The 15,978-nt window shown below is 44.0% G+C and overlaps 1 protein-coding gene and 1 non-coding gene across 2 annotated transcripts in view; one reads left to right on the forward strand and one right to left on the reverse strand.

Annotated features, from left to right (window-relative positions):
• IGFBPL1 (insulin like growth factor binding protein like 1) overlaps positions 1 to 8,283 on the forward strand; it is a gene marked incomplete at its 5' end in the record, with an annotated part of 45,712 nt that extends 37,429 nt beyond the window's left edge. The window contains 4 exons of the mRNA XM_019554712.1: positions 4,092 to 4,201; positions 5,419 to 5,535; positions 5,897 to 6,050; positions 8,015 to 8,283. Coding sequence (XP_019410257.1) covers positions 4,092 to 4,201; positions 5,419 to 5,535; positions 5,897 to 6,046 — 377 coding nt within the window. The remainder of the gene's footprint in view (positions 1 to 4,091; positions 4,202 to 5,418; positions 5,536 to 5,896; positions 6,051 to 8,014) is intronic.
• Positions 8,284 to 11,842: 3,559 nt separating this feature from the next.
• On the reverse strand, positions 11,843 to 11,916 carry TRNAT-UGU. Its single transcript has one exon. It is a non-coding gene; the product is annotated as a tRNA-Thr (tRNA).
• Positions 11,917 to 15,978: the final 4,062 nt, after the last annotated feature.

Consider the following 15,978-nt stretch of genomic DNA (forward strand, 5'->3'; position numbering starts at 1 on the left):
CTATTTCCTGGGTCATCAAAACTCAGAGGGTGACTGGGGAACACAAATATGGTCAGCAGTGGCAAGGAGCTCAATGCCAGGGTTTTGAGAGAGGAGATAAGACACTGACATGCTTGGATATGCCAGAACTTCATTCCCCACTCCACCCCACTCCTTACCCCAAAGACAGTCATCAGAGCAGTTCAGGTACCCACCTGGATTTTAAGGACCTTCTGCTATGAAACCATTACCTTTCAAGTGCAAGCTGGTACTTGAGAGTACATTTGGACAGCTGAAGGCAAAATGGCACACAGACATTGCCCTCATAACTCACTTCAAAGCTCATTACATTGCCTTGACTTATACCTGAGTCCTGCTAATCTGTCTTTACTCCATGTTCTTTTCCCCATTTTAATAGTCTCTATCTTCCATTAATAAAGCTATCCCTTCTTCAATTTTCTTGTCTGTTAGCTACTCCTGGGAATGTCTCTTCTCCAACTTCACTGCCCTACAGCCTGTTTTGAACAGTCATTGTACTGCTTTTTTCTCAGACTTGAAAAAGAATGCCCTGCATTTGAAAGCTTGTCTTAGTCTGTCCCAACCATGCAGCTGGCTTAATACAAGATACTACCCACAAAAATCACTGCCTCCAAAATCATTTGCAGGTCAGCACTCCGCAGGCTATATGTCTGACCATGGCCTGTTGTGCTCTACACAATGCCAGTGATGCTAGAGGGGAGTATTTGCACATAGAGTGTAATCTGAATGTTTATGTACTCTGGAACAGATTCCCACAACTGGAAAGCACCTCAAAAAGTAGTAGAAGCTGCATATTAATGGAGGCTAGGACAGTAAGGATGACATACTCACTCACATTCATGCCACATGTGGTAGCCTTAATGAGTAAGCGCTTGCTAATTCATGTGTTACCTTGAGCCTTATTGACTTACAGCTTGTAAATGTCTGCTGTAATCAATATGGCAGTGTAAGAGTGATAGTGTAGCTGTAATGGTCCAGAAATTCTGCGAGAGTGCTTTTTATTGGACCACCTATGTAGTTAGGATAAAGTTAGACAAGTTTTTGAATGTAAGACATTCTTTGTCAATAAGCTGATTGACAATAAATCACCTTAAGAAATCCTTGCCTCTCGCATAATCAATACATGAACTTCTGCAATGAGACAAGTGCCCTTGGGCACAGTGCATTTCATCCCTGATGAATTCTTTTGATTACTGACAGCAGGTAAAAGCATTGATTTGTCTGCCAAATTATATATCAATTTAATTGTGCCTTTCTGTTTTGAACGAATGGTGGGAGGCTCAAGGTGTGTGTAGATTGCTTCCTGTTACTGAATCACACTAAAATCTTTCTGCAAGACTACAGATTCTCTTTCATTACCACTGGGTGGCAGTAGTAACATTTTAACAAACAGGACTTGTTTAGATTTATTTAATAATACTGAACTGATATTGTAGCTGTGGTGGTCCAGGAAACATGCAAGAGTTTTTATGAGTGATATCTTTTATTGGATCAACTGTATGGTTGGGGAAGATTTAGATAAGTTTTGGGGTATCACAGTACCCTTCCCCTTTCAGTGTCCCTGGGAGAGAAGCAGGGCTTTTGAACGCTTAAAAATCAGAGATAGACAGTGACTTATGGTCCGTTATACACTCCCTGATAGTCATTAATCTGAGCATTTCACAGGTGATAACAACCCTCCTAAACAATCCTGCTCTCCACTCACCAGGTTTTTACTACATAGTTTTGTCTGTTGGCCACCTGATCATTTCTCTTATATTTGGTTTTATTTATGTGTGTGGTTTTACACAAGCCTTTGTTCCATCCACTTTTTACCTGTATTGTGCTTGCTTCTCTCCCACAGACATGAGAAAAGGTACAATGATACCTGCAAGTTTGTCTACAATTGTCCCAACCATGCAGTTGGTCCAGTAAAAAAATATCATCCACAAAAATTCTTGTCTGTCATTCAGTTTGTTTATTTAATATATATATAACTGCCCTTCTGAAAAAAGGCTCAGGACAGCTTACAATAAAATAACCTATAAAAAGAGAGAAATATAAAAATAATACAACAAAGCAGCAACCCTCAGCCCCAAATTCAAAAGCATTCCACACCACACCACTCCATACAAAGTATACCCCTCCTGATCTCAACCTTACTTCACAACCCCAAAATATGAATCTGCATCTCTGCGGGGGTTGGACTAGATAAGCCTTGAGGACTCTTCCAGCCTGAGGATTTGGTAATTTTATGAGCCACTGCAAAATAATGTACCCCAGACAGCTGATCACAGATAGTAAATAAATATTTTTAAATACACTGCAACATTATTCAAACTGAATGGAAGAAAAATGAATCAAACCAAACCAAACCTAAGTGCTAATTAAGTCCAGTTTTCAACAAAAGCAAGAAAGGAAGTTGCAGGGTTCCCACTGGAAGAGTTTTCATGCTTGTGTCCTCTAGCACATGGCTTTGCTACAGCAACATTGCGAAACAGTCATGGGCAGCAGCTCATTATGTCTGCAAACCCAAAAGTCAAGCAGAGCTTGTAGACCCTCACTGGGATGTGAAGATTATAGAATTCTAAGACAGGAAGGGACTATAGTGATCAATAAGTTCCCTAAACACAGGCATACATGAATTAGAAGAACAAAACAACAAACCTGAATTGTGGAGCAGTAGGCTAACCTCTGCAGATTGTTTGTTTAACTACCTAGCTACTCCCTAACTCAGCAACCATCTCCCAATTCCCAAATTCCTCAGTCTCCTATGTTAGGGAGCATCTCTAAATTATAACTTCTTTTACTACAGAAACCTTGAGAGTCATCTGGTCCAACCCCTTTCACTAATGCAAGAATATGCTACTCTTAAACCATCCCTATCAAATGCTTATGTAGTCTCCTTTTGGAAACCCAGCCTCTTCTTGAAAATATAGGGATGTACAGTAAAGATGACTGGATAGTATAGGTCCACAGTATCAGTGAGGAAAGGAATGTACTGGTAGACAGGAGGACTGGAAGTTTCCTGGAAGTTTCCTGAAACTTAGTCAAGACAGAACATACTGAAATTTAACAAGTCTTCCTTGTCATTGGAAGCTATATATTGTTCACCAGCTCATAAACTGGCTTCCTACTCTCTTCACATGGTTTATATTAGCCATGGGCAACAGTTCATTAGCAGATGATTCCTTTGTGTGTTCATCACAAATATCCATAGAAGCCTCTGAGAGAATTTGGTCAAGGCCTTAGCGTAAGTGTATATAAACTGCATGAGGTTACATAATTCCCTAAGTGTTGTTCATATACTTAAAACTAAAGCTACTATACACTCTATTATATTGATTGTCGATAATGGGTGTTAGCAGTCTGTGTCCACAGACAAGCACTTAGCATACAGAAATGTGTGAAACTTTTAAAACCATTGTACTGCTGAGAAAATGCCAAACCTGATAAATAACACCCAATCTGGACAGAAATATTTTGAAAATTTGTAGAAATGTTGTTTATGCAGCGTATAAAACTCTTTAATCCTAAACTTAATAATAGGTCTTATTCTTCTCCTAACCTATTTTAAGAATACTAATTTTCATTCTGTATATTTCCAAATAGTAAAAGGCTTTATCATGTATAATTTGAGTTTCACTGGCTGGACTTGTTTGTGTCACACTATCCTTCTTTAATAGGATAAGTAGTTGCTCATTGGTCACAATTAGGCATGCAAGACCCCAAACTTCTAGTGAGGTGCACACACTTATGCAATGCCCACAGTCACCTCACTGAAAAATTGAAGCTTAAGCTAAGGAAAGGTTCTCTGTGTGTCAGTGCATCTGGTCACAGAAATAGCAAAACAACTGACTAACATGGTAAGAGCAAGCTTTCCAGTTGGAAAAACTAAACGCTTTTAAAATTAAACCCTCAGAACTATTTCCATTTTTTCTGGTTTAAAAATAGATCCTGACCCTTACTGCTGAAATGTCTCCTGCTCATGGATGTCATAGTTTTGGTCACTATTTAAACTAGCAAGGAACATTCAGAGCAGTTGGTCGTACCATATAAAAGCGTTAAATCAGCAATCGGTTTCTTATTTACAGCTCCTGTGATCATTGTGCCACCAAAAAAGATCCATAATGTAACTGGTGCCCAAGTGTACCTGTCCTGCGAAGTGAAGGCAGTCCCCACACCTATCATCACATGGAGAAAGGTAGGCCAAAATCTGTTTTTTAGTCAAAGCCTGACACAAAACTAATCATACACAAGACACATACATGGAGCCTCATCTGCTGATGTTAACAGTCAGCAGCAAGAATTTGGCTCATTTATTTGCTCTGTCACCCTACTACAGATTTAATGTTACCACTGTATAGCCACATAAGAACAATGTGGCTGTACACTGGGCCTCATCATAACCATCCCTCATGTGAGAGGTTTTGAAGATTTAAGGACTGTTCTTAAGAGATCTGACCCCAAGGATTTAAAAAGCTTGAAACCTTAGGGCCAGCTACCTAGTTAGTATAAATCAGTGCATGCCACTGAAGTCTATACAGCTGGTCTGGTTTATATCAAGAATGGTTCTGGCCCTGGACCTAGCAAATCCCTGCTGGGGAGAAGAGGTTTCATAACAAAAGCATAGCCAAATGCTGATGTTTACTTTTGGACTGACTTGACTGGGGACGATTCTCCAGCTTAGCTATCTCTGGGCTGCAGGCTACAGCTGAGAGCACAACTCTGACAACACCTGTACAAAGAGACTTCAGAGAACTGCTTCCTGCTTTGGCTTTGGCTTTGGCTTTGGCAGAGGTGTCAAACTCGTCCAGGCCTGCAGGCCAGATGAAAATCATGGAGCTCCCCGTGGGCCAGATCCAGAACATGGAGCTGTATCATCCGGCCCACAGGGCTGGAAATTTGGTGGCAAGTCAAATGGCAGCAACATTAATTCCTGTGGCTCTAGGCAAATTTCTGCCTGCCCTCCCAATCCCTGCCCACCCCAGGCCAGATGACACAGCTCCACGGGCCATATTTATGAGACCCCTGGGCTAATGGAAGAAAGTCTTTTGTCCCCAAACCCTCAAGATCCCAGTCCTCACTCTGATGGTAGAAGTGATGCTTTCCAGAGCTACAAGCTGGGGAGTGACAAGAGGAGAGAGGTACTAAGTTTCTGGGAGGAAGCAGGATGCCCTGAGCAGAAGCAGGCATGCCCAGACCGGGGTGCTTGAAGTGAGGTACTTAAACAAGACAGAGGCCAACTTTAAGTGTTGAGCACTCAGGAGCTCCCCCTGACTTATTGTTACACTGAGCTCTCCCTCCCTACTGTGAACTCCCAGTTGCTTAGGGTACAGACTGAGGGGGCCAGAGGAGCCCAGAGTTCTGGCACTGGCTGCCTGCATTCTAACAATGTGCCAATGTCACAAAACCCTGCAGGTCACCGAGTCACCTAAGGGAGTTAAACTCCTGGAAGAACTGCCTGGAGACAGAGTAAACATGGCAGTCCAAGTTCGTGGTGGGCCTTCTAAACATGAGAGCACAGGGTGGGTCCTGGTAAGTCCAGCACAACAAACTGCTTAGAGGGCAGGGGTGGCGGGAGGTAGGAGGAAGGACAGGTTGATCTGGCAACATGGCTCCATACAAGTGTAATGGTACAGTCAGTATAAGCTCCTTGTTTCCTAAGTGAGAGAGATTTTAAGAGGTGAAATTCAAAAGAATGATTAGGCAGAAAAGCTCAAAGCAGACTGAAAACACTTTCTGCTTAGCAAATGGGCAGAATTAAAAATCGGAGCTTTTCTGGAAAGTAGTAAAGAGAAAATCTTTCAGATGTTCCTTTTTCTATGCTTAGTCCAAATCGGTTTATAGATGACATTTTGTACCTGTGATTAATTTTTTCCTACTTTGATTTTGCCAGATTAATCCACTGACAAAGGAAGATGAGGGGGTTTACCAGTGTCATGCTAACAATATGGTTGGAGAAACGCATGCCGATGGGAACATCAAAGTCACAGAGCAAAGTAAAAGCAAGAAGATTGACTTCCTAGCATCTGATAGTGTTTTCTAATGAGGTAAAATTACCATTTCCCTAACAGCAGCCTGTTGGCCCTACAGGTACTCCTTGCTTAACAGTTACGTTCTTGAAAAATGTGACTTTAAGCAAAACGATGTTAAGCAAATCCAATTATGATACAGTAGTTACCTACTAGCAGGCAGCAGGCAAACAATGTTATAATCAAACATTGTGCGACTTTAAACGAGTATGTTCTCTAATAGATCAGCAACATAATAATGAAACAGCGTTAACCAGGACAACGTTAAGTGAGGAATACCTGTATTTGCATCAACTTTCTCCCTGAAGATGCAGAGGTGGAAAGACTATGACTGAGAAAGAGAGAGATGGGCAGGGCTTGGAGTCAGTTACAAGTAGAACCACTAGCTTAGTACTATCTTGAGCTAAGTCACATTCTCCCTTTTACCCATGCTTGTAAAAGAACACAAAATTAGCTCATTACAGTGCACTGTACATATGATGTACATATGATGTCTTCAAAAACAGATGCTCCTGCTCCAGGATCAAACATTTCTGGGCTGATCCAAATTCAGGCATTACATTAAACTGTATAGCACACTTCATGCACCAGTGCCTTCCTGAATGTCTTCGTTTCCTTCCACAAGCTCCCTCAGGGTTATACTCCTGTCCCCAGTCCTGTAAGACTTCCTACAACTCCTTCCACTTTCATTCTCTCATACTAGGGCCTTTTGCTTCCCACTCACACTTCTACCACATGCTAGAGGCTAGTTTGGTCTCCCATTTCAATCTGTCATTGTCATTGTCCCCCGTTCATTCCCACTTCATGCCAGGAGTTCATATCTCCATCCCCACCTATTACTGTATTTTTTATTTTCTGTCTAAGAGATAAAACACTATAAACTATATAAGAAGAGGAACAGAGATGAGACAGGGTTTTTAACAGCTACCATCAGCTTCACTTAGACCTCTAGACAAGCAGTAGGCAGCCTGTTCTGGCTGCAGGCTAGAATGACCCAGCTTAGGTTAAAGGCAAGCATGCAGGCCCAACTGCAGCTGTAGCCAACTGCAGCTGGTGCATCTCCCCATGGCAGCATGGGGAGAATGCCCACACCTAAAGTGCCTCACTACTGAACAATACTGAAGCCCCACATCCACGGGCCAGATCCAGTGGTTTTGTGGGCCTGATCCAGACTGTGGGACATAGGTTGCCAACCCCTGCTTTATACAATTACACAGCTGGTTAGAGCTGCTGCTTCTGCTAACCAGATACCATGGGCATTAAACATCCCCCACTCATGACTTCTGATTTTTACAGTTTTCACAAAAATCCATAAGGTTCTATCCATCACTGCCTGTGAAATGTGGGAATTAAGCAGATACAGCATTCCAAGTTAGTATATTAAGTCCACATAGACAACCAGAGAAAGGCCATCAAGGTCAGCAGAAGACTTTAGTTAGCTGGATATTGCTGTTTTCAATGTAGTAATTACCACTATATAAATACACATTGTTGTATGATAAGAACTAATTTGTTCTCTCCAGACCACAAGAGTTTATCGTCATACTGTAAAGGTGTTAATGTCACGTGCTGAGAGGCAGAAAAACTTTTCGCATCTATCACCAGTTCACCTGAGTTGCCTCACCTTTTGTGATATCCTTGAATTTACATGGTTATAATTCACCCCAGTTTATGCAACATTTGGTCCAACTGAGTCCTCAAAACAGGACTTGTGGTGCATGTGCCTTGTGCCACCATTCAACAGACACATTGTGGAGGCACAGACATAAACAGACACCAAGCAGATAAAAAAGTGACAGCATTTATGGTGAATTATGTCAAACACATAAGGAAAGGTATGACGTAGGCCAGGGACATGGAGATGGAAGAGAAGAATGATGAGCATCTAGCTGTATTCTGGAAACACAGCACATGATGGAGACATGTTATGGGTATTAGGAGATCCCACTTGATAACACTCTCAATTCTCATTCCCTGTCTAGGAAGAAGTGACTCAACCTTCACTCAAGGGGAACTAGGAATGCTGAGCAGAAGCAAAAAAAAATTGTCAATGAGTGGCTTGCTTTGCTTTCTTACACTTTGAGAATTAGGATACCCGAAATTAATATGGTTGTTACATGCTTAACATTGGTTTTGTACATTTTCCTATTTAGATAAATATTAGATTCATAATGAAAATATGTAGTTTGTAACTGGGAGAAAATAATGAACAATAAAAAGCAAGAAGTTTTTTTTACCATTTTAAATGATATGCTGTCTCTGGGATGTTTTTTTTATTGGCGCTCAACTCTACAAGAACAACAGCAACTATATAATCATTTCCACACCTCAGTTTCTCCCAAAGACAAATCACAGTGGTATAACTACAATACTGTCTTTTATTTTTTAAGCAAGCAAGCAAGCTCTTTAAACACACCAAACATTTTTTTTAAACTTTAGTAATTGTTTCTAGTCCATTACACAGGAGCAGCTACAGTCAAGCATCCTATATTCTGAAGATGTCTGTAACTTAGAAGTGGAGTTAGAAACTACTCCATTCTTTTACAGCTCTGCTACATGACTAATAAGGGTGAGAAGCTGAGATAGTGGGCAGCCAAGGAGAAAGAATTGGAAAAGGAGGATAATCAATGGACATTACAGCACACGGTTGGGGTCTGCAGGCTGCTGGTGATCTGGGAATGCCTCTGTATCTCAGGAAGGCTCAGAAGACTGGCACAGACTAGTAGAAATCACATTCTTCTGCAGGTGTGAGATGATCAATAGTGGCTGCAGAACTTTCACATGTAGAAAACAACCTCTTTTGAGCTGTGTGCTAAGGTCCCCTCATCCACCAATGCTCTGATGCAAGACAACCAGACCCGTCAGTCAAGAATTGGGTGGTGATCTCATTGTAGAAGCTGGTGTCACCAGATAGTTCTCTGTGGGATATTAGAGGTCAGGAAGTCCACTGTTTGGAGCACTCACCATCTAGAGGTCATATAGTGGGTTGTAAATCTCAGCAATGTAGAAGAAATAATGGAGGTGACACGAAGCTGCAGAGAGTGTTAGATACGCTGGAGGGTAGGGCTAGGATTCAAAGAAACCTCAGTAAATTGGAGGATTGCACCAAAAGAAATCTCATGAAGTTCATTAAGAAGTGCAAAATCCTGCACTTAGAACAAAACAAGCCTATGCACCAGTACAGGCTGGGTACTGACTAGTTAAGCAGCAGCTCTGCAGAAAAGGACCTAGGAGTTATAGTGGATAATAAGCTGAATATTTCATAGATTTTTGGGATTGGAAGGGACCTCAGTAAATCATCAAGTCTAACCCCTTGTCCTGGGCAGGAAAGAGTCAGATGACCCCAGCCAGGTGTTTGTCCAGTCTCCTCTTAAACACCTCCACGGTAGGGAAGAGCACCACCTCACTTGGAAACCCATTCCACATTCTGGAAACCCATACCATGAAGAAGTTCTTCCTGATGTCCAGTCTAAATCTGCTCTCTGTCAGTCTGTGGCTGTTGTTTCTAGTTACTCCAAGGGACACCCTGATAAACAGAGTATCTTCTATCTCTTACTGCCCCCCACCCCTGATGACTTTGTAGATGGCCAGTAGATCATCTGTCAGCCTTCTCTTATGGAGGCTGAAGAGATCCAGGACCCTCAATCTCTCCTCGTAGCACCTTACCTGCAGGCCCTTAACTATACAATTGGCCCTCCTCTGGACCCTCTTAAGGTTATCCACATCCCTCTTGAAGTGCTGCACCCAAATTTGGACGCAGTATTCCTGCTGTGGCCTCACCAATGCCACATAGAGAGGAAGTATCACCTCCTTAGACCTGTTCATGATGTACCTATTAATGCATGATAGAGCGCGGTTAGCTCTATTGATCACTTTGTCACATTGCCAATTCATGTTCATCTTTGAGTCTACTATGACTCTGAGATCCTTTCCACTGCTGTGATGCTTAGAAGGTCATCTCCCAATCTGTAAGCATGTTGGTGATTCCTTCTCCCTAGGTGTAATACTCTGCACTTATCTTTGTTACACTGCATCCTATTTTGTTCTGCCCACTTCTCCAGCCTGTCCAAATCCATCTGAATCAGTTCCCTGCCCTCCAGTGTATTTACTTTGCTCCATAATTTGGTGTCATCCACAAATTTGGACAGTGTGTTCTCCACGCCCTCATCGAAGTCACTGATGAAGATATTAAACAGCACAGGTCCAAGGACCAAGCTTTGGGGGACCCCACTGCCCACATCTTTCCAGGTTGATAGCAACTAGGGGTGTGAAAAGTGGGCCCTATTCGATTCAGATTCAGCCCAGATCAGGGACAGTGATTCGATTCATTGATTCGGATCACTGTCCCTGATTCGATTTGCCTGAATCCAAATCCAAAGATTCAATGCTGATTCAGAGAATCAGTGATTTGGACATAGACACAGCTTTAAGTTTTTTCTACATACCTTGAGGTACCAGGCACAGCTCATGATCGCTGCAATGCTGGGGCACATGGAGGGTCCCACAGGAGTGCAAGGGGGGACCTCCACGTGCTTAATGGCAAACCCAGAAGTGGGCCTGAAGTACTTCTGGTCCACTTTTGGGTCTGCTGGAGAGCATGCAGGGAGCCCCTCCATGCCTTACCAGGTCAGCAATCAGCTGCAGGGGGACCCTGGGTGCCCCCCGCAAACCCAGGAGATACTAGTCACCAAGCTGGGGGAGCACAAGGGGGCCCAGAAGTGCTTCTGGTCCACTTCTGGGTCTGCTGCCAAGCACACTAGGAGTGTGGGACACACACTTCTGTGGGACACTCCATGTGTCCTGCCATCGCAGCATTCACGAGCCACCTGCTATCTAGAGGTATGTAGAAAAAACTTTTAAAGCTGTCTCTATGTCCGAATCTTTCTGAATCTCTTCAAATCGATTTGAAGAGTTCCAATTTATTTCCAAAAAAGGGTCCTCTGATTCAATTCGGATTCAGAAATTCAGCCACCAAATCAAGCTGAATCTCTGCCAAAACAAATCAGGGACTGAAGCTTCGTACAGCCCTAATACCGGCCCATCCACCACCACTCTCTGGGTACAACTCCTAAGCCAATTTGCCACCCACCTGACTGTGTAAACATCTACGTCATAGCCACTCAGTTTATCTGTGAGACTAGGATGAGATACCACATCAAAGGCCTTCTTAAAATCCAAGTAGATGACATCTACCTTGTCCCCTGCATCTGAGCATTTGGTGACCTCATCGTAAAAAGAAACAAGGTTAGTCAGGCAGGATCTACCTGCTATGAACCTGTGCTGATTGCCCTTCAGCATTATTTTTCCTGCTGGACTCCCACAAATATAATCCTAAATAATATTTTCAAAGGTTTTCCTGAGGATAGAGGTGAGACTAATGACCTGTATCCTCTTTCCTCCCCTTTTTGAAAATAAGGAATGCATTGGCCCTTTTCTAGTCCTCTGGGACTTGTCCTGAGTGCCACGAGTGCTCAAACAGTCCTGCTATGACACTGGTCAATTCTTTCAGCACCCTTGGATAAAGATGATTTGGGCCTGCTGACTTGAATACACCAAGCCCCTCGAAGTGTCCCTTTACTAGGTCAGTGCTAACCTTCAGTTCCTCCTGTGCAGAACCACCCCTTGGGGAGGGGCAAACTAGGGCAACCACCCTAGGCCCCGTGGACAGTGTTATACAAGCCCCACAGCTAGTGCTGCTGCACATGCTGAGAGTACCACCACTCATTCCTAGATTTCTCTGTTCAGCTAAGAAGGCTTATTTGGACTTTTTTATGTATAATGGGCTTGTCCCCTTAAAGTTTTCTGTAAATAGACTCTGCTGGGATTTGAACCCAGGAGCTCCTGTTTACAAGGCAGGTGCTTTAACTGATTAAGCCACAAAACCCACCCAGTAACCATTGCTGTGCTCTTATTATGAAGAAATCTAACAGCATGCTGGGTTGTATTAGTAGGAGTGCTACCAGCAGCTGGAGGAAGGTGTTTTTTCCCCTCTATTCTACACTAGTGAGGCCACATCTGGAGTACTATGTCCAGTTTTGAGCCCTCCACTACAGAAAGGATGTGGACAAATTGGAGACAGCCCAACAGAGGGCAACAAAAATGGTTAGCAGACTGGGGCACATGACTTAAGAAAAGAGGCTGAGGGAACTTGGCTTATTTAGTCTGGAGAAGAGAAGTCTGAGGTGGGATTTAATAACAGTCTTTAGCTACCTGAAGGGGGGTTCCAAAAAAGATGGAGCTAGACTGCTCTCAATGGTGGCAGATGACACAACAAAGAACACTAGTCTCAAGTTGCAGCAAGGGAAGTTTAGGTTAGGTATCGGGAAAAACTCTCTCACTAGGAAGGTAGGGAAGCACTGGAAGGGCTGACCCAAGCAGGTTGTAGAATCTCCATCGTTGGAGGGTTTTAAGACCTGGCTAGACAAAGCCTCGGCTGGGATAATCTTGTTGGGGTTGGTTCTGCTTTGAGCAGGGGATTGGACTAGATGACCTCCTGACGTCCCTTCCAGACCTAATTTTCTATGATTCTATGGTTTGGAGTAATGGGTTCTCAAACTGTATAGGGCCATGGACAAGACTCATATACCTCTTCTGACCACTTTTCCAACCAGTTTCTGACTGGCACGTTAATAGAATGATATGGACCTGGGTGCATCACAGGGCCAGGTTACAGATGTAAATTGTTGGCTTAGGTGGTTGGGAGAGATGAACAATGCTTGCATTTTTAGGCACACCTGGCCCTTTCATAAATTACTAGGAGAGATATTCCCCCCAGACTACCACCTTAACATTGGAGGCAATTAAATGCTTAGAATCATTGAATCATCCTGAAGGATTCAGCCTGCTCTTTCCTGCCCTGACACAAGAAGTCATATAGAGGATTCATAGATGCTAGGGTCAGAAGGGACCTCAACTCATCAAGTCTGACCCCCTGCTTGGGCAAGTAAGAGTGCTGGGGTCAGATGACCACAGCCAGATGCCCATCCAGACTTCTCTTAAAGACCCCCAAAGTAGGGGAGAGTACTGCCTCCCTATTCAGACATATTGGCATATGAATGGCAACAAGGAAAGGTTCAAACACTGACTAGGCAGACAGGCAATAGAAAGTGCCTCTGGGCATCTGAAGGGCACTGGAGAGATCTCATGACCTGGCATCAGCTTAGCAAGCTAAATATTCCCAGAATAGTAGCTGCGTGCCGTGTCCTGCCCAACATTTATGAGACCAACGGTGAAACCATTCCCCGGGACTGCAATGGGAGGTAGAGCAATGGTCCACTGATTTTTGCACCGCAATAGCTGGTCTGTAAGCAAAAACACACCACAATACTATGAGGCTGCCAGCAGCCCTAGGAAAGTGCTTCAGTGCTGTTGTTGTGCTTGAGGCTTTTAAGCAGGTTTTGAGTGGTGATGTAGCTGCGATGGTCCACAAAACTTAAGAGACAAGGATTATGTTGTTAGTCCAAAAAAAGCCGTTACCAAAAAGTACTGTGACTTTTAAAGCAGTTCAGCCTTGAAAGAGGAGGCAGCATATGAGTGCTTGCAGACAGAGGTCACAGTTCGAAAAGCAGGGCAAGGTGGTTAGAGACTAACTGGTTCAGAGGGGCACAAGCTTTCGTAGCCTGTACCATCTAACAAAGCTGTGGCCTACTGTCTGAGCCAGTAGTCTTTAAAGTGCCACCCTGCCCTGCCTTCTGCCTGAGTTAAAACTAGGGTTACCATATGTCCAGGTTTTCCTGGACATGTCCTCTTTTTGGGTCCTTCCATCTCTGTCTGGGTGTGGGTTTTTTTAATATCAGCAAACATCCAGGATTTTGCTCTACCTCTGCCCCAGCAAGGAGCTGCTTGGTGCTGGGGCAGCAGAGGAAGGTGATTGGAGGCAGAGTATCATGTGTTCTGCAGGCACAGGTATGTGTGTGCGTGCGCACGCGCGTGCACGCATGTGCGTGTGTGTGTGTTGTGCCTGCCAGCGCTGGGGTGGCAGCAGGGCGGTGGACAGGGATGGAGAGGGTTCTTCGGGGGCAGCAGGGAGCTCCATGGGCAGCAGGGCTGGGGAGGCAAGGGGATGCAGGTTGGGAGTGAGGGGCACCAGCAGGGCTGGGTGGGTAAGGCTGTGTGTAAGGAGCGAGGGGTATTGGCATGGACATGGGGGCTGCGGGTTGGGAGAGAGGGGCACCAGCATGGTCTGGGGGACAGGAGTGAGGGGCAGCAGCAAGGCTTGAGGGGGCTGTGGCTTGGGAGTGAGGGGCAGGGCAGGGCACAGGCATGTCACTGGTCCCTCATAATCATATACCCCCATCCTCCTCCCCACCCACAGTTGTCCTCTTTTTTAAAACTAAAAATATGGTAACCCCAAAATGAACATGTCTAACTACAGCTCTGTACATATTTCAAATCTACCGGTAGCCAGCTCAGAAGCCAGAATTCACAACAACAAAGTTTATTTGAGTTGCTTAAAACCTGAGAGAAATTTCATAGCTGGTAGGGTAGGGTCGGAAGGGACCTAAGCAGATCATCAAGTCCAACCCCCAAAATAACAGGCAAAACAGGCAAAGAAATAACAGAAATAACAGGCAAAACAAAGCAACTTCCTGTAACAACCAGACAAAACTTAAAAGTCAACAAAACAGCTTAATGACATTTATAATGGGATCTACAAAGGAATGAGAGGAGTGCAAAGTGCTTCTTACCACCTCAGTGGTTGCCAGCAACTCCAGGAAGCTGCCTCCCTAGCCTTTTCCTTGTGCCCTTTCCTCCTTGTCACCCTGCGAGTTTCAAAGGTGCCCTGCTCAAGGTCACTATACTTGAAAATACGGATAAAAAAGATGGAAAGGTCACGAGCTTTACAGGATAATACTATACTTAGCCACCAGATGTCAGCAAATGCATAACATTTCAATTGGCTCATAGGGCAATTATGAAATTTAAAATGCACGCATGGTCTGTTATTAGTAACTGAGGGTCTCAACCTTAGGCTAACGCCATTTTGAAGCACACAAAGGCTATATCAATCTAAACAGTTGCAAAACATGAGGTAAGGCATAAGAGCTAGTAACTCATTCGGACAATTCAACTGAGTGGTTGCTGTCCAGTCCTTGCCAGAATGTGCTATGGGCGATTGATATGGGTTATAAGCATATCTTACAACAGCAGCACAGGACTGGATGGGACTACTTCAATCATTGTGTCCAGTTCCTTGCAATTGCAGGGAACTGTATAATATGTATCAGGTTAAGAGCACAACCACACTGTCCCCTGCATACGTACTACAAGCCACAAAACAACTGCAATAAGTCATCAAACATGAGACTTCTAGTGCAAAAGGAAAAGAAAGCGCTCTATGCTAGAGGAAGAGAGTAGGAGACGCCACGGACCAAAGTTCTGGGCTACTTCAGAGACACAGAATTTAAGTAATATGCCTGGATGATCTAAGGAAGGACAGAGGGAAAATTTCAAGTCTGACTCGGCAGAAAAATTCCTTCCTGCCATTGAAACCTGGTGATCATTTTAACCACAAGCATGTGAGCAAGCTGGATTAGCCAGCCATTTGTGGGTTTTCTCAGTACCAGCGAAGTTTTCAGTATCACTAGGAACACAAGTATACCCTACCCACTATTTTGTCTCTAGCTGTGGTAAGTCTCTCTCTCTGATGCTTCAGAGAAAGGAGGGGGAAAATACACAGAAACCTAAGCATATATTCAAAGCGGGCAGGAAAAAACACTTTCCTTTTCCTCGAAAGTGGCCAGCTGCCAGCTTCCATTCTCCTGCACATCCATTCCTTCCTTGTTCCCTGGGGCCTTCTCCAGCTGGCTCTCTTCCCCAGTTCTGGAGGTCTCTGTCACTGAAGTCCTTATGGTCACAGATGCTTCCCCACCAAGTCACCTCCTTCTGCAGCTTCCTTCCTTGTTTCCTGAAGGAGTCCACCAAGAAGCACCGCCTCTTATTACAG

This window comes from Crocodylus porosus, unplaced genomic scaffold, assembly GCF_001723895.1.
Source record: "Crocodylus porosus isolate Cpor-Errol unplaced genomic scaffold, CroPor_comp1, whole genome shotgun sequence".
Taxonomy (NCBI): Eukaryota; Metazoa; Chordata; order Crocodylia; family Crocodylidae; genus Crocodylus; species Crocodylus porosus.